The sequence below is a fragment of the Bombus huntii genome, chromosome 3 (genome assembly GCF_024542735.1).
Source record: "Bombus huntii isolate Logan2020A chromosome 3, iyBomHunt1.1, whole genome shotgun sequence".
In the NCBI taxonomy this organism is placed as follows: Eukaryota; Metazoa; Arthropoda; class Insecta; order Hymenoptera; family Apidae; genus Bombus; species Bombus huntii.
The window spans coordinates 13,502,690-13,522,288 of NC_066240.1; the positions used below are offsets into that span (position 1 = coordinate 13,502,690).

Below are 19,599 nucleotides of genomic sequence, written 5' to 3' on the forward strand. Positions count from 1 at the left end.
ACAGTATATATATATATTTTTTTTCAAAATTGATCTCGATCAAGATTCGTGTCACGTTACAGCTGATGAAATTTTAAAATGCTTTCCACGATACGTACAACGTTACACAACGTGTCACATAATTTAATCGCATAATTCAACAAAATCGAGAAATCTGGTGCATCTGTTATTTGTTTCTAAAACGAAAGAAACATTGGAGGCGAGCTAATATTACATTTGCTGACTTAATGGGACGAGATAATCGCCACAGTGTCAGTTACAGTTAACGAAATTTCAAATTGTTTCGAACGACACAGCCAAGCCATCGATCAAATATTGTTCATGGTAAATTCAAGGACAGCGAGGCACCGTAACGCGCGCGAAATGTGTTTACAAATGTCGTATTATCGTAACGTGAGACACGTTCGCATACGCTCGAATAGGTTCGCGAGGCGAAAGATTTCGGTCCGAAACGAAACTTAATCCGAAGAAGAGTGAACGTGGTTTGAGACCTACCAGTGTAGCGTTTTGAGGATTCTCATGGCGTGGCTTCTCAACAATTCGTCCTTCGCTCAAACCTCATGGACGGACTCTCTCTCTCGAACGATCGAGCTAAGAATCTCAATGGTTCGCTATATGTGCAGACCTTCCATCTTCCTCCTTTCCTCTCCCTATACACTCGTCTTCGCTCATTCGCGCACTCTCGTATCTCTTCTTCCGATGAGAATTCCTCCTCTTCTTTCCTTTTATCCTCTTCGATGCGCTCTTCGTCCCGTTCGTAGGATCGTCGTATTAAACGACGGAAAACAACTTCCAGGATGAGATTCCTCTCCTACGCTGTTCCTCCTGTATCACCTCGCTGTTCCCGCCCTTTCCAACATTCCCGCCGCCCTCCAGTCGCACCACACGCACAGGTATTCCACCTCGAAGATCAGCTTGCCTCCTCCCCTCCACATCGACCCGCACTCTCGCTCCGGTTACGCACTGCCAGCGAAACACCGATGGATAATCAGAGAACACTCGATCGTTTGCTGGCGTATCGATCACGTTCCTTCGTTTACCACTGTTACGATCCCTTTCCCGAAAATCAGTTTCCCAAAAATTCTCACTCGTCGGCGAAAAGACACGTCGCTAAGAATCTCGATACTGTCCGATGGAGACGTTCGCGTTTCCCAAAAATTCTCACTCGTGGGAGAAAAGACACGTCGCTAAGAATCTCGATGCCGTCCGATGGAGACGTTCGCGTTGCTGCTCGGTCGCTATCGCCTTTTTCACTGATAATTCTGTGGAAGATCGGCGCTGATTGGATCCCCGAAGAACGAGCGGATGTATAGCTCGGCCACGAGACACGGAAGACTGTCAGTGGCTCGTGCAGTCGTCCATGTTCTCGGCTTTTGGTTTTCGTAATCGATGGATCTGCACGCTCTTGGATATTCGGAGAAAGGATGTATCGTTGGATGACGAGATACGGAAGAATCCGAACGGCCGCTGCGAACGTTCGTGGTGGCGGCTGTCGCGATGAATTCTCTGCGAGATTGACACTCGGATCGCTAGAGAAAGGATACGTCGCTGGACGACGTGGAAGAATCTCGATGGCCGTTCCTCGCCAGGTTGCTACCTGGCTTTTCTAACGCAATGATTGTTACGCAGACTGAAATTATTCCAGAGAGGATATATCGTTCGGTAGACGCTGCGAGACGTCCATGTTCCTTGGTCGTAAGCCGAGAGACAGAGAGAGAGAGAGAGAGAGGCAGCGAGAGAGTCGGTTAAGAAAGAAACGAAAGAGACGCGGAACGAAGAACGGGGCGAAGAAGGAAAGAAAGAAAGGAGGGACACGAAGAAGCGCAGACTCGGCGTGCTGGCGAAGGTGTATGCACCTTTTGAAGGCTGCATGCAGCGGCCACGAGGAAAGAGGAGAAGGAGGAGGAGAAGGAGGAGGAGGAGGAGGAAGAGGAGGCGGCCGGAGACCGCGCTATATCGTATGGAGAACGCTCGTACCGGTTTTGGCCCGCCGACGGACAGGTATTCCCGACTCCGTTAACCGCCTTAATTGCGCCCGGCTCATATCACCCGAGGGGGAAAACTCAAGCTTTTCGTTACCCTCTCTCCAATATTCTCGCGCGCCGCCCTTCTTCCCTTCGAGCAACGATTAAGGTTCTCGCGATGATGGTACGCGGCCGCGAATTCGCATTCGCCAGTCGCGTCCCCGATCCTCCACTTTCTCCGTGCGCTCCTCTTCGACCGCAGGTCTTCCACCGTTTTTCCTCCCAACTACGAGACTCCTTCCCTCCGACTATATATCGAATTTCATCCACTGGGTATATCAAAGTGCCGCGGTTTTCTTCCAGAATGCGTTCGTCGACTTTCCACTCGCGACGAACTGCAAACTTTTTTACCGAAAACCTGGTGCGCGTGTATGTATGTAGGCGCGTGTATTTAACACCAACTGTATCGTCCACTCGTTTTCTTCCGAAGAACTTTCGATTGGAAACGCGTTCGACAGCGACGATATGGAATTTCGCGAAGGGGCTCGTGGACGTTGACGCTGTCGCAGTTGGCGGAAGAACCGGAATCGATGGTTTTTCGATGGAAGACGGTGCCAGGAGCCGAGCACTCCTCTTCTTCTTCTTCTTCTTCTTCTTCTTCTTCCTCCTCTTCTTGTCCGTGGAATCCGGCGAGTGGCACTCTGTGGTTGTTGGACGCGCACGATTCTCCTACCACTCGACGATTCAGCACCCAAGTATCTCGTCGGTGTTAACTTAGCGTGGATCACCGCGGAAAACGATAGTTTTCACTTTCAAGGCCGACGTTTCCTTCTCGATCTTTCAAATGCGTCGACCGATGGTCGAAAGGGCCGTTGAGTATCGGCGTGTACGACGCGATACGATCATGGAACGCACGAGGAACACTGGCATCCCTCCAGCTTCGAACTGACGTGAGTTTGTTGGCTTCGCTTTACTCCGACCGAGGCAAGCCGGTGTCCCCTTCTCTCTTTCTCTCTCCCCCTCTCGTTCTTGTCTCTCTTCCTCGTTCTCTCTCCGTGTGTTTCTCTTCGTCTTTCCTTCCCCGCCTCCCTCAACCTCTTTACCTTTCCCTCAACGTCAACCTCTCTCTCTCTCTCTCTCTCTTTCTCTCTTTCTCTCTCTCTTTCTCTTCGTCCGGTCGCCACCACTTTTCAGCTGCGCGTTCCTACCTTACCTCCCTCCAATCGTGCCTGTTTCATACCCCTCCAACGGTCTCCACGCATCGTCAGGTTTCCTCTCTTTTTCTATCGTACTCGTGTTATAGGTATTCTTCCTCTCTTTTCTTCTTTCTACAGCGTAGTCTCTTCTTTATACCGTATTACTATACTCTTTCTCTCCTCTTTCTATTCGCGAGTCGATGCCAAGTTTTCTTCTTCGTCTTCTTCGTCTCTTTCTACCCTTTGCTCGCCGTAAAGGAGCTGGCTTTGTTCGAACCACGAAATTCCGGCTGGCCTTTTGTTTTTCCCGATGTGCTTTCGCTCTTTTCGGAGTTTCGATGGCGCGCAGTTCTTCGGGCCGAGAGAAGTGACAGATTTCGTGTCTCAGCGGTGGCTCATCTGCTGGAATCTTCGGTCAGTGTTCCGTATAAGATGGTTCGTACTCCTGGCTTTTATCTTCTTTCTTTTCTAATTTACTTATAATTCTCGATGAGAATCGATCGTAAAATTCTTCCAAATAAAAAAAAAAAATTCTTTTTTTAATCTTCCGTAGCGATTTCTTTCTCGTCGACACGGTCTTCGTTGAGCTTTCCACGTTTGTTCGTTAGAATCGCGTCTCGAGTCTGCCTCTTCCAACGTTTCCATCTCCTGTCACGCGAACGAAAAGTACCAGGTAGCGTGCACAATTGGCGAATCATCGTACGAACCGCGATTACGCGAGCTGTTGAGATCTCCAACCGAGTTCCTACGTCGCAACAAACAAATCATCGTCGATCGTCTTCCCAACGCGCTGTTCGCGGATCTTCGAAGTTGCCCGCCTTCGTCCCAATTTCTTCCTTGCGAACGTCCTTCCCAACGTCCGATCGTACAATTTTATTTATCCGAGTCTCGTTCGTTACAGCGAAATTTTAGTTTCTTCGGGCTCAGTTAATCGACCTTCAGACTCGATCCGATCTGAGCGTCAATTACGCGAACACGAGACTTCTATGGCGTAAACGAAGGACGATGTAACCGAGAAAAATCGACGAATCCCTCGTTTCTTCAACACGTCGGACGAATTCTTTCGCTTCTTTTCTCTTCTTTCCTCGTTCCTAACGTATTTCGCCCTTCCCCCTCGTCGGAAGATAAAACCGGAAGACACCCACGACACGAGAATCCTTTTGTTCCTTCGGTCGAGTGAACTCAACGTATCGACTTTCCAAAAATGTCACATCCTTCGCATCTGTTTACCGCGAACTTTCCCCTGTAAATTTCCTTTTGCTCCAAGAATTTCCATTCTTCTGATTTTCCATTTACCGCGTTATCAGAGCGCGCGCGTTTTTCCATCACCGTTCGAAACCCGCGGACCTCTCTTTTCTCTTCCTCTCGTCGCCGATGGCCTTTTCCCCTCTTTCTCTTTTTCTCTCTCGCTCTCCCAGCCAGCTATCTCGCTCTCGGTCCTCCCTCTCGCTCGGTGTCGTCGCTCCTGCGTTCCGAAGATCACGTAGCCTAGCGTTGAAGTCTCTCGGTCCTCGCGTACGTACACTGGATATCGCCAAAGTATTCCAACGCTCGTACAATCTTTCTACGTGTACACTTTACGCAAAACATTGCGCAATTTCATCGACGGTGCAACGAGACACACTTCGTCGTGTTTACATTGGGAAAATTCGAACGGGAAGCTGGAAATTTGTGTTGAAGATACGCGGCGCGTTTAGCGGAAGTACGCGTGTACGTGTTGGTGAAAATTATCGAAATGTTCGAACGATTATTCGCTGTATCGACAAGTTACGGTACTCGGTGAGACTATCTTTGGCATTGGCAGCAGCCATTCACGCGGTGTATCAATTTTTCGACGAGTGTGTATCTTCCGACAAATGTGTCGTACCTCGCGCGTACGTTTTTGGATCGTCTTCAACTTTTGCTATTTCAATCGCGATAGTCGTGTCACGTTAGAACGTTCACAAGATTTTCTAGAGTATAATATGTACGTAACGTGTTCATGAAATGCTTCGTGGCGAGTGTTTGAATATTTCTCCCAGTCACTGTGCTTTCGTATTATACGAAACGTTATGGAATCCGACTAGCACTGTAACGAGACACGGCTGATACGTTAGGATATTTTAAAACAATCTTTCGTTCTGTAAGCAAATTACAGATTTTTCGTTTCGTATTATTTTATTGAATTATTCGTCATCCATTTGGTTCCAATAGAACGTAATTTGGTAAAATAATATCAAACGAAAAACTTCTTTTTTTTTTATTGTTATTTAACTATTGCTATTTTCTAGTTAAACCAAAAACGTGCGTCTATTGGGTTGGCAACTAAGTGATTGCGGATTTTGTCATTAGGTGGTATTGACAAAATCCGCAGTCACTTAGTTGCCAATCCAATATTATTTCCTTGGAGGACGGAAGAAACTTGTGGCCAACCTAATACGCGTTGGTAAAATTTGAAACGGATCTGAAAATGTGTACAAAAGATACGCCAGATATTTAGCGGAAGCGCATAGTTGGGAAAGATGGTCAAAATGTTTGAACAATTATTCATTGTACTAACAGGTCACGATATTTACCATGCGTTTTCTATCGCGTTATATATTGTAACTGTACGTTTCAGTCTGTTCTTCATGTTGTATACTAATTTCTCGATATGATATACAGGGTGGTTGGTAACTGGTGGTACAAGCGGAAAGGGGGTGATTCTACGCGTAAAAAGAAGTCGAAAACGTAGAATAAAAATTTTTCGTTCGAGGCTTCGTTTTCGAGAAAATCGACTTTGAATCTTGGCTCGGTACGCGTACACTTTATCGCGTCTCGTTATAACGGATCTCACTGTAGATCGTTGTCTCGATGGAAAAACTAAAAAAAAAATCTGTATTCTATATTTTCGACTTCTTTTTTCCGCGTGTACCACCAGTTACCACCACCCTGTATAATAGTAAGGTTATGTGCACACTTCTAACTTCAATTATACAGGGTGGTTGGTAACTGGTGGTACAAGCGGAAAGGGGGTGATTCTACGCGTAAAAAGAAGTCGAAAACGTAGAATAAAAATTTTTCGTTCGAGGCTTCGTTTTCGAGAAAATCGACTTTGAATCTTGGCTCGGTACGCGTACACTTTATCGCGTCTCGTTATAACGGATCTCACTGTAGATCGTTGTCTCGATGGAAAAATTAAAAAAAGAAAAAAAAATTTGTATTCTATATTTTCGACTTCTTTTTTCGCGTAGAATCATCCCCTTTCCGCTTGTACCACTAGTTACCAACCACCCTGTATATTGAGATATGCGTAATTTTGTGTGCTCATAGCAACGGTCGAAGAAGAAATCGGCATGTACGCAGAAAAATGTACGAAAAGAACGGCAACACATCCAAACCAGCTGGTTGCTGAACTCACATAGAAAGAAGAAAACAAAGAACACCCCCAAAACGATTAATTATTATAATTAAATAATAATAATAAAAAGAAGACACCCCACTAAAGAAATAAAATAATGAAACTCGAAGATGATATCCCGCTGGTGGTAGCCATCCACATGTTATTTAGCAATTAAATTAGATAAATTTACCAAATGTCCAGCTGGACAAATTGTAAAGTACAAATTAAATAATAAAAAAAAGAAAAAATTTTTTGTGAAAAATTTCTTTCTTCGCTGCCCCAATTTTCCACGCTGATTTCGCGATTCTCTTACTATTGCTCGTGTTATTTACTGGAAAATGTTCGCCCGGTGCAACGTCGAGGATTGGGAAAATTCTGAGACTCGATGGCGCTCGAGTGGCTATTCAGAGCGAAGACAGAAAGTGATTCTGTTGCTTCTTATCCACTAGGGATATCGACTGCCAGACACGGTTTTCAGAACTTCTATCAGACGTTCTGAGGGCGAAAATTCGTGTGAACGATGGACGACGAAGGATCCAGTGAATTTGTATTTAAATATCGACAGGGAATTAAATAAAGCATTAATTATTGAAATATATCTGTTCAAGTACTAGTCGGAGAAAGCACGTGGATACACAGCAACGCGTACTTTGGTTGCACGTGACGACCTTTTCGGAGAAGATTGGATTTTTCAAGGGAAATTGAAGCTTTACGATCAAAGTTCGCGTACGACTTTGGATTCGAAGAAAATCCAAGTTTCACTTGGCAAGCCAAGTTTTCTTCGTACGCATCGATAAATACCACATCTATAACTTAAATATACTTTTTTCTTTTATTATTTAATTTGTACTTTACAATTTCTCCAGCTGGACATTCGGTAAATTTTTCTAGCTTAATTGCTAAATGACATGTAGATGACTACCTCCAGTGGGATATCATCTCCGAGTAACTTAAATATACTTGTCGTAAATACTTATTTTTATCATTGTCCCAAATAATATCCCAATAATAATATCCTAAAGAATAAACGCAAATGAAGACGAACGCAGGTTGCAATTCTACAAAATAACTAATTGCAGATGTATCTGATATAGATCGATAGAACTCGCTGATAGGTATAGTTTCCTCAATGGAGAAATCGTGTACGCGATGTTCAAGCCAATACGAGACTACGAGTTGAAACTTGGCAATACAGCAAACGCGACAAGACGCGAAGAAGCACGCGTATGCTGTTAGCGAAAGGATAACAGGAAAATGATTGAAACGACGAAAGAAACGAAACGAATAGTCTATCGAGAAACAAGTGGTCTATCTGTCGTCGAAAAGTGAGAAATTGGAACAGAAATATACGCATAGAAACTGGCGAAAAATACGTCCAGTCGTGGAATTAAATGGCAATTGCTTCTTAGAATAAAATCACCTTTTAGAAAAGATACCGCCTTCTTAAATAGAACGGATATTGGAATTTTGTTCTAAAAACGTGCGTACGATATTTTTCCCATACCTGATACCTGTTGTTCTTTTTTATTCCTTTAACTTCCCATAGTCCCATATCGTCTTCTTTCTTTAACGTTCGTCGCATCTTTCTATAACGTTGGTAATTTTAATCTCTATTTTATCGACGAAACCTACAAGAATCATTTTTATCTCGTAGAATAAAGGAAAGTAGTAGATCTGGTGCAGAAAGGTGGCGATTTAGCAGGCCGTCCCTGTTGTCAAAGTGCAACATCGGTAAAACGAAAACAGCGGAGCACTGCAGTCTGTCCATTCATCGAGCGTCATTTGCGGTAACAAAGACGATAGAGAATAGGATCGGGACAACCGGATCGTAGCGCTCGACTCTTTGGTCTTCGTCTCGTTTGCTTTTTTCTACGTTGCCGGGTTACAGCGCCGGAAGGAGCCTGTTGTTTTCGATTTTCACAGGAAACCGACAACGAGCATATCGATTAGGCGAGAACGCCAACAACCAGCTCACAATAGAAACTACCAGGATAGAGCGTTGTAACATCGTTGAAATTCATACACGATAGTGACTTCCAATAGAATTTCACCGACAATAAGGGAATATCGACCTCGCCAACAAACGTACGATCTGTTGCGCCATGGTATTATCGCATTGGCAACTAAGTGATTGCGGGTTTTGTCAATGCTACCTAATGCCAACATCCGCAATCACTTAGTTGCCAACCTAATATAATAATATTCCGGTAACGTTCAGTTTTTCTAAAAAGATTTTTCCCCTCCACGCATGCGCTCACGCTTACTTTATACTTTATCAGCTATTTTACGCTAATTTGCCAAATGTCCAGCTGGATAAATTGTAAAGTACAAATTAAATAAATAAAGGAAAAATTTCACGCTATTTTTGCGAGCTATTGTAATACAGAGAAATACCATAAAAGAGACAAAAAGAAAGAAGATGAGAATGGCATAGAAAATTGTTAAAAATTGCCAGAGAACAGGGAAATAAACGATAAGAGTACATCGGAGGCTTGCAGGCGATGGAAATATGCAGTTCGTCCAAGTTTAGGGCATTGGAGACGCATGGAGGGCGGACAGGAATTTCGCGTTAATTTCGCAAATAATTATGCTCGGCTGTGTATCGCTCATCCCGATTAGAGCCTCGTAACTGCGTTTTTTCTCCGCTGTTGGTTACGTAATCGTTTCGTAATGATGCGGTCGAGTTAATTCGCGCGCACGCTCACCTGCAAACCCATCGATCGTTCGAAACGGCTGGAATACGTTCGTTCGGAATTCACGTAACAATAGAAAAGCGACGCGGAACGGGATGAGAAGTGGTTGGTTTGTCAAATAACACGGCGATTGCGTAAAGGCCCCTATAAACGTTGAAACTCGTCGCGACGCATCGATACCTATCGTTTCATCACGAATCTGTCTCGGTTTACCTTCGCGTTGCCGATTCTTTTTAGTTTACCGCGCGTCTTTCAAAATATCTCATTATTTTCCAATTCCCCGTATTTATTCTTTGGTGTGTTGATTATAAAAAATGAAAAATCGAGGAGCAACTATAATGGGTCGGCAACTAAGTGATTGCGGATATTGTCAATGACACCTAACGACAAAATCCGCAATCACTTAGTTGCCAACCCGATAGAAGGAGGAGAACAGAGATGAGAAAAGTTTGAGAGAAAAGACGTGGTCAAATCGAGGGAGATTTTCCAATTCCGCGATTTATCGAAGAGAATACGAAGTACGGACGAAGCCAGTGATCGTAGAAAATATTTCTCTACGGATTCTGCTTTTTAACACATTGTTGACCGCTCATGAGTTAACACTTTGACTGCCACGCCGAAATCACATGTTTTTGCTGAGGGCACCACGAGAGTATGTTTATAATTCCAAATGTCCAGCAGGACAAATTGTAAAGTATCGGGCATAGCCCCACCGGGCATAGTACCATCGGGCATAGCCCGTCTCGGTCATAGCCCGTATCGGGCATAGCCAAACCGTGCATAGCCCCATCGGGCATAGCCCCACCGGGCATATCCCGTATCGGGCATAGCCCCATCGGGCATAGCCCGTATCGGGCGTAGCCCCACCGGGCATAGCCCGTATCGGGCGTAGCCCCATCGGGCACAGCCCCATCTGGCGTAGCCCCATCGGGCACAGCCCGTATCGGGCGTTGCCCCACCGGGCATAGCCCGTATCGGGCGTAGCCCCATCGGGCACAGCCCCATCTGGCGTAGCCCCATCGGGCATAGCCCGTATCGGGCATAGCCCCATCGGGCATAGCCCGTATTAGAAGATCGGGCAGAGCCCGTATTAGATGAATTGGCCAAACGTAAATATTACGGGCGTAGTACGGTGATCGGGCCAAATATTCCAACACAGAAATTCTGCAATTCGATTGCAATGAAAAACTCTGGGATCCTTAATAGACGCACCTTGGTGTGTTACCAACGAAACGATATATCGCGACCTTAAGATACCCACGGTTAAAGAAGAAATATCCAAATTCGGTAATAGACATGTTGAGATACGCGTAATTTTATCGTTTGTTTGATTCTAGTTGAATCTAACGCTTAAATCTAAAGGGTAATGTCTTTGTAGCCTGCGGATTTAATCCGTCGTGTCTAGTAATTGGGTAACTAGTGGGTTTTGGGTAGTGTGGAATAACGTGGATTTGGGTATGGTCGTTGTCATACTAGCGTTGTCGAGAGAGAGTTGGATCCGTGGTGACGAGAGTTGCAAATTAATTATCCAGTTGTCTTAATTATAACACGTTATTGTAATTAGTTCACGTTAAACAACCATCGTTTCCTATTTAATCAACATTTATTTAATCCATTTATTGTAAATAAATTAATTGTAGTAAAAATTATTTTTTTTTATTTAGAAGAATTTTACAATCAATTCTCATTGAGAATTATAATTAAATTACTCTAGCGTGACACTATAACGTGAATAATGAGTAATTATCGTATGTTTGATTCTAGCTGAATCTAATAATTGTAGCAAAGATCCTACAGTATTGGTATTATTATAATTATTAATTGAATCCACACGTCGTTTCTTCTCAATTTCAATTTATTTTTCTTTTTTCCTTATCCCACGGCAAATATCATCGGATCCGTTGACAAGCGGGCATTCTTCTTTTCATTGTGCTATTAAATGGCTGGTAATTTCGGCTCGATCCATCGTCATATCGACGTTGACTCAATAGCATTCAGCTGTGCTACCGTTAAACGTGCCGCTCAAAGCTGGTGTCTCGCTCTGAATTCGTCTGAAATTCGACCCCGTTCTATTCATTGCCATAGGAAACCTAGCGTCTATGGCGCCACGATTCCCAAGTTTACAAGTTCTCGATATCCCGCAAGCAGAACCACCGACGCGACATTCGACCGACAGAGCATCCTCCAGACGCCGAAACCAACACGAAAACACTTGCTCCTCTTAGAAATTTGTTTCACAAGTGGTTTCCAAAAGCCGACTCTCTCACACGAAAGTCCGATTGCCTTTGGCGACGCTTGTCGAAAACGATAGGAAACAGAGAGCGAGGTGGTCGCGACTGCACAGTGCACGTGACGTTACGAACGACGTGCACGTCGCTGCACACATTGCGAGCCTCCGATGAAGAGAAACACGCACAGCCACGGACAATCGGAGAATTTCCAGCGGCCATCGACTGTAACACGTGTACTCGAGCACCGAGATTTCGGCTGTCGAGTATTTTACGGAGAAGCAACAGCGAGAACAATGCCTGGCCAGCGAATGTCCCGCGGGGAGGTTTCCAGCAAAACCAGATTCGAGTCGCGGAAATTGCCAGCCAAAAGTCTTTCGAGGCCACCGACTCTGTTCCTCTTTATTCTCGTGGCCGAGAACAGCCACAGAACGGAGTTCTGCTAGTCGCGTTACTTCGTCTTCTTCGTTGTATTAGGCAACTTTTTTTTTTATTTTTATTTGGCAGAATTTTGCAATCAATTCTCATTGAAAATTAATGCAAATTATTCCAGCGTTACTATAACGTGAGTAATAAGTGATTAGTACGTTTGATTCTAACTGAATCTAATGTGTATTAGGCAATTAAGATGGTTAGGTTAGGTAGGTAAGTTGAGGTTAGGTAGGCAACTAAGTGATTGCGGATTTTGTCATTAGACGGTATCGACAAACTCCGCAACCACTTAGTTGCCAAGCCAATATTACACATACGCGTCGTATTCAACGATTCTTACGGAACAACGAGAGCGAAAAAGATGAAGAATTAAAAGAATCTTTTAATTGCAGCTGCTCGACGAGTTATTTCGGATGCTGTGGATCCGAGAGGCGGGTAATCGCCACGCTCGTCAGAGCTGTCGTTTGTTTCTTTCAATAGCGAATTTTTTTTTTTTTTTTTATTATTTAATTTGTACTTTACAATTTGTCCAGCTGGACATTCGGTAAATTTTTCTAGCTTTATCGTTAATTAACGTGATTTCTCTTTAATCTTGAAAATAGCGAATTTGGAGGAGGAAAAGAAGCAGAGAGAAACGAATGGCAAGATACAGCGGATATATTGAAAATACGGTGTTTTGTGATATTTAGTATAAGAAATCTGTCGTTCAGACTTCGTTTCGTTTTCCTTGTGTTCGTAAGAATATGAATTTTCTAATTTCCTTCCGACGATCGATCGTTGTGTTCGTAACAAGCACTGGACAGCAATATTCGTGGACCGCAGATTTTTCGAACGTGTTACACGCGACGACTATTTAGTCACAGGGGCACTGAACTCTTTTCCCTTAAGACTGGTTCGGACAGGGCCACTAGTTTAGTCGAGCAACGAGTAAAGCCGAATTTACACCGTTGATTCGTTGAAAAACGTCGCTTTCATCCTCGTTTCATCCGCACCGGACCTCCGTAGCAAACTCGTTTAGCAAATTCGTTTTACTCGACTAAATTACTCGCCGTGTCCGAACCAACTTCTACGACTCGTAGTCGTTTAAACGGCACGCGTGCTAATTCGAAAGATGTAATTTTCCTATTCCACTGGAAAATTCTAGCGAAATCTCCTCCGCTAAATCGTTCTACCAAACTACTCGACGAAAATTTTGCCACCTGTCCACACACGACAAGCTGCTAAATTACTCGCTGTCTGACTAAATTACTGCACGTGTCCCAGCGAATTGTGTGTAAATTGTTAGGTAAGAAAATTAATAAGACGCGTTAATTAATAAATTGTCGGATGGAAGAGTATCCGGTGAGAATGGGCAAACGTAATATCGCAAAATATACAATTGCGCCAAGTACATTTTAACAATTATCTTTATTAAGATATGTATAATTTTATGTGCTAGATCAGCATAGCTACGTAGTAGTGTTACTTGTATGGGAATATCAGTGTGTGGAAGTATGTGTGCGCGCGGCGTCTTGAAAACAAAGGAATGTAAACTGTTCAGTCGGTAAACGCTGTGGTTTAGAAGAAAGTGCCGAGACGCGTGCAAACGCGTATCGATGGATATCTTTGAGATCGTTTATCAAATAAGTATATAACTATTCTAATATAAATTCTAAATGTAGATTTAACGTTCCTATACTATTATTTCGGTTATTAAGATGCAAAATTCTCAACGATCTTATATGTGCCATTGGATGAAAAGGAGCGAAAATTGCCGATGTAGACACTCACTGGCGTTGGACACTTACAGAGAAACTGGCGTTAAGAGTACTTTGGTCTTTCAAAAGTCTAATAGAATTGTTCGTGTCGCCGTCGTCGACTAATAACATCGAGAACGTTACGAGCCTTTATTAAACCGATCCACCCTTTGACGTTGCCTAGCGTAACACGCGGTGCAATAACGCGGTCGTTTGAGACAGATTACACCCGAGCGTTCTGGTTTCATATCCGCGAGTTGCAGCGCAGAGGGTGAGCCACCTAAAAGGGAACGTCTATTTCTGGTGCTGCTGCTAATAACGTAAATCGTGTCAAGGGCAAAGCCGCATCATCTCGGGTCATTTCAATTTTCTCTTTTGCCTGTGTTCATCTGCTATCGTCGCGAGTTTGATGACCACGATAAGGACAGATTTAAGTATGTATGGGCTCGTTTCCACGTAACCAACATCGAGCAACTTTTTCTTGATGGTTGCTGTTTTTCTTGAGAAAGTCACAGCTCGACACCGAATGTTGCCTCAGTGTGCGCATAAAAATGTTTCCGTATATTTGTACGAGTTTCTATATATCATATCTTTATACGTTGCTGTTTGTTAAGTTTCTTGTAAGTTTCTATAAACTTCTGTAAGTTTTTATAAGTCCCTATAAATCTTTATACGTTGCTGTTTGTTAAGTTTCTCGTAAGTTTCTATAGGTTTCTATAAGTTTGTATATGTTGCTGTTTGTTGCTCGTTAAGTTTCTGTAAGTTGTTATAAGTTTCTATAAGTTTTTATAAGTTCCTATAAATCTTTATACGTTGCTGTTTGTTAAGTTTCTCGTAAGTTTCTATAGGTTTCTATAAGTTTGTATATGTTGCTGTTTGTTGCTCGTTAAGTTTCTGTAAGTTGCTATAAGTTTCTATAAGTTTTTATAAGTTCCTATAAATCCTTATACGTTGCTGTTTGTTAAGTTTCTCGTAAGTTTCTATAGGTTTCTATAAGTTTGTATATGTTGCTGTTTGTTGCTCGTTAAGTTTCTGTAAGTTGCTATAAGTTTCTATAAGTTTTTATAAGTTCCTATAAATCCTTATACGTTGCTTTTTGTTAAGTTTCCTTTATGTTTCTATAAGTTTGTATATGTTGCTGTTTGTTGCTCGTTAAGTTTCTGTAAGTTGCTATAAGTTTCTATAAGTTTTTATAAGTCCCCATAAATCCTTATACGTTGCTTTTTGTTAAGTTTCTTTTATGTTTCTATAAGTTTGTATATGTTGCTGTTTGTTGCTCGTTAAGTTTCTGTAAGTTTTTATAAGCTTCTACAAACCTTTATACGTTGCTGTTTGCTAAGTTTCTCGTAAGTTTCTATAAGTTTCTATAAGTTTGTACGTGTTCCTGTTTGTTGCTCGTTAAGTTTCTCTAAATTTTTACAAGTTTACATAAAGTTGCTGTTGGTTGGAAATGGTTTTTTGAAACACGCAGCAACAAAAGACGGCAAAAAGTTGTTTCACTCTGCTCCAGTGGAGCCTTAACGTTAATCTGCGTCCTCGCTGAAGGAAGAACGGGAAACATTTCACGACGGAAACAAACGTCTGTTTGAAAGCGAAACTAAATCCAAACGTTCCTCCGACTATGTCGTTTCAGTGCAAATAAAATGTTTCTGCAAATTGATGCTCGTTGGATACTGTTTGAAACGCGCGACAACTGAAACATTCTACTCATTGGCTTCGGTGAGAACGTAACTTTAAACCGTGGGTTTCGACGCGACGATCGAAAGTACGTTAGAATTACGGATGCTTCGACTAGAGGTCTTTAAGATTGAGTCAGTTGGCGAGCAATCTCGATTCTCGAGTGAAGCGACTGCAATTCACCTGTGAACGAAGAGCGGTGGTTATCTATGATCGATGAAGCGTGCTTTGCTCTTTCCCAAGGAGATAGCCTCGATACGAAGAAAACGAGGAAGTCGCGTCCCGAAAACTTCGTTTCTTCTTCTTTTCCAGTTTTTGCCTCGAACGATGTTTCCGCGAGGAAATTCGATCAACCGACTATTTTCCCTCGCTTTATGCCACCGACGTTCGTTTATTTCGGGTCAAGCGAAGGAAAATGTGCCTCCCTGATTTCATTAAATACCTTTCCCCTCCACGCAACGTGTAACGTTATATACGAGTAGATATTTTCCTGTCTTTGGAAGAAAAACAGATCTATTCTATTATCGTATTTCGGGATCTAATTTCGGATAATACTTATATATATTATTATCCGAATTATTACCTTTTAAGTTTCTATAAGATTGTATATGTTGCTGTTTGTTACTCGTTATGTTTCTGTAAGTTTTTATAAGTTACCATAAATCTTTATGCGTTGCTTTTTGTTAAGTTTCTTCTAAGTCTCCATAGATTTCTATAAGTTTGTATATGTTGCTGCTTGTTACTCGTTAAGATTCTGTAAGTTTTTATAAGTTTCTATAAGTCTGTAAACGTTGCTGTTTGTTAAGTTACTTCTAAGTTTCTATAGGTTTCTATTAGTTCGTATGTGTTACTGTCTGTAACTCGTTAAGTTTTTATAAGTTCTATAAGTTTTCATAAGTTTCTATAAATCTTTATACGTTGCTGTTTGTTACTCGTTAGATTTTTATAAGTTTTTATAAGTTTCTATAAGTCTGCAAAACGTTGCTCTTTGTTAAGTTTCTTTTATGTTTCTATAAGTTTCTATATGTTGCTGTTTGTTACTCGTTAGATTTCTATAAGTTTTTATAAGTTTCTATAAGTCTGCAAAACGTTGCTCTTTGTTAAGTTTCTCGTAAGTTTCTATAGGTTTCTATAAGTTTGTACATGTTGCTGTTTGTTAAGTTTCTCGTAAGTTTCTATAAGTTTCTATAAGTAATATATATAACAATATATATGTATAGTATCTGAACACTTGACATAAACAATTTTTACGTATTATTTCACGTATCATCTAAAACATTTTACAATCTCATTGTGATTAGATACGGTTGTCACGATCACGTTGGTCAAATTTAACATCAATTTTCCAAACGTATATTTTTGTATGTAGTATATTAATCGTAATATACAAGGTGTGGTGGAATAAAGTGTACTAGCGGCTACGAGGTGATTCTTACGAAAATTGTAGAACGAGATGCGCAGTAAAGTTTCCTCATTCTAAGGTGTAGTTTTCGAAAAAATCGAGTTTCACGATTTATCAAGTATACCGAAACATGACTAGATGTGCGCAAACGATCGGTAGGATGTTATCGTAGAAACGAAAGTAAGTAAAAGATATAAAGTAACATTTTTCAAATTTATCCTTTCGGAAACGAAGTTTCTCAAGAAACAACTATACTCCGCGTTTTCCACTCATTTTCACCCGTACAACGACCGATATTCATATCCGTCCGATTTCCTATCTCACCAACGTAATCGCGATAGTCGAGTTTGTAAATGTTTTGCGCGATACACGCTATATATATATATACACACAATGTTGTAAAATACAATTTAACACCCCGACGTATAACGCGTACAGTAACTAAATTTGCAAATTGATTTCATATCTTTTCTTTTTTATTATTTAATTTGTACTTTACAATTTGAATTGCAAAATGACACGTGGATGGATACCATCTTCGAGTTTGACTATTTTATTTCTATAGTGAGGTCGGTGGAGTGTGATTTCATATTTGACCAACATAATCGAGACGGTGGCGTCTCATTGGAGCTAATGAAATTTCGAAACGATTAATACGACACACGCGATATATTCCTAGAAGATTTTTACGATAAGTTGTTACGATAATGAAATACCTCGATGAGTCAGTGCGTATCGCATCTACGAGAAACCTTGGTTTACCTGCAGAATAGAGTGAGGATGGCAAGTCTGTGAGCGACACAGAGCCAACAGGCCCTGCAAGAGTCGCAAGAGATCCAGCTGACGTCGGTCATCGTCGATTTGGCAGCATAACCGTAGTCCTCTGGATGAACGAGGGATAAAGCAGCCCCTCTGATAAGTAGAAGAGTGGCAACAGGTGAACGAACCGCGTGAAAAAACACCGATGAACACACGGGCACGAAAAATTGTTGACACGACACACGGTCGGCGTGCAGCATGAGAACTGTGGCCTGGAATGTGCTTTATCGGGTCTCGGCACCTGATATCGAAAACTTATCTCTCTACTCGTTCCTTCTGTGTGCATACGAGTAACGTTCCTATCTTTCGCTTAAGCCTGTGTTCGTAGCTTTTTTCAAATTCATCGGAAGAACGGAGCGTGTGGCTTGGTGATATGGCGCACGATGGCCCACGAACGAAATTTCAAAGCTACTTGAAGCTTTCACGAAGTAGAATTTTACGCTGATAACTATATCGCCAGACCTTGACGGTTATTGTCCGTGTTAATTTTACCTCGTTATGATTACGTCGATAATTTAAATGGCTATGTGACGTGAGCGTGCGAATTGGAAATTGAACGCTTCCAAGTTACATTGCTTTTCCAATTACACGCTGCCTTCGTCTTCTTGTTCTCTTTTTGTATTGTCGAAATGTGTATTATCGGATTGCGAATTTTTCGCCGGAAACTCGACAATTTCATTTCGTAATCGCAAAGTCCATTAACGTTTATCGTATGCTCCAATTGTACGTATCTCGTGACGTACGAGTTGCGAGAGTAACGTGTTATACAGTGATACGCTGTACACGCGTGACAGTAACGTATATACAATGTGAGTTGAAAGTGAGTGTATCTGGCATACCGCGAAGCCAGGAAATTCTTTCAACGACTCTCGTATAAATTAAGCTGTGAAGATACCAAGTACGTGGGAAGACGAATTACGATGCTATAAAGTAGGAAACGTAACTAGGTGCGTGGTAAATCAATATTATGCGAACCTATTTCTGTTTCTTTTTCTTTCTTAAGTATATTCACCAGGTGACCATAAATAATATTCCAATTCCAAACAAAGATTCAGTCAGATATCTGGCCATGATCCTGGATAGAAGAATGACATGGAAACGACACATCGTAGATAAATGCAAGCAACTTAAATTAAAATTAAAGAAATTCTACTGGCTCATTGGCAGGCGATTCAACTTAAGCGCGCAGATTAAGCCTTTTGAAATGCATTAACGTTAACAGACTTAATTACCTCAGTACCAACGAACCCACTTACTGGCCCACTGACACTAACGAACTACCTGACTGATTAGATTTCTCTATAACTAAAAACATCTCGCCAAGATATATAGGCCCCATCGGGCACAGTCCCATCGAGCATAGCCCCTATCGTGCACAACCCCATCGGACACAGCCCCATTGGGCACAGCCCCATCGGACACAGCCCCATCGGACATAGCCCCACCGGGCATAGCCCCACCGGGCACAGCCCCACCGGGCACAGCCCCACCGGGCATAACCCGTATCGGGCATAGCCCCACCGGGCATAGCCCGTATCGGGCATAGCCCCACCGGGCATAGCCCGTGTCGGGCATAGCCCGTATCGGGCATAGCCCCACCGGGCATAGCCAGTATCGGGCATAGCCCATATCGGGCATAGCCCGTATCGGGCATAGCCCGTATCGGGCACAGCCCCAACGGGCATAGCCCGTATTAGAAAATCGGGCATAGCCCGTATTAGAAGATCGGTCATAGCCCGTAATTGAAGATCGGTCATAGCCCGTATTAGATGAACGGGCCAAACGTAAATATTACGAGCGTAGCCCGTAGTACGGTGATCGGACCAAATATTCCAACACAGAAATTCTGCAATTCGATTCCAATGAAAAACTCTAAGATCCTTAGATGCACCTTGGTGTGTTACCAACGAAACGATACATTGCGACCTTAAGATACCCACGGTTAAAGAAGAAATATCCGAATTCGGTAATAGATATGTTGAGATACGCGTAATATTATGTGCTAGACTAGATTGACCGCGTAGTGGTGATACACGTACGTGAATACGAGTGTGTGGAAGTATGTGTGTGCGCGGCGTCTCGAAAACAGAG

At 42.5% G+C, this 19,599-nt stretch overlaps 1 protein-coding gene across 5 annotated transcripts in view; it reads right to left on the bottom strand.

The window, feature by feature from the left end:
* The window catches only part of LOC126863447 (uncharacterized), a 135,575-nt gene that overhangs the window by 40,789 nt on the left and 75,187 nt on the right, over positions 1-19,599 (bottom strand). The window contains exon 1 of one of the 5 annotated variants that reach the window (XM_050613627.1): positions 496-846. The exons of 3 other annotated variants lie outside the window; for them this stretch is intronic. Coding sequence is in view for 1 of the 2 variants with exons in the window: in XM_050613628.1 (XP_050469585.1) it covers positions 496-521 (26 nt within the window). In the remaining variant the exon portion in view is untranslated. Of the gene's footprint in view, positions 1-495; positions 847-19,599 lie in introns of those variants that run through there. One more of the 5 variants, XM_050613628.1, reaches the window with a different exon arrangement.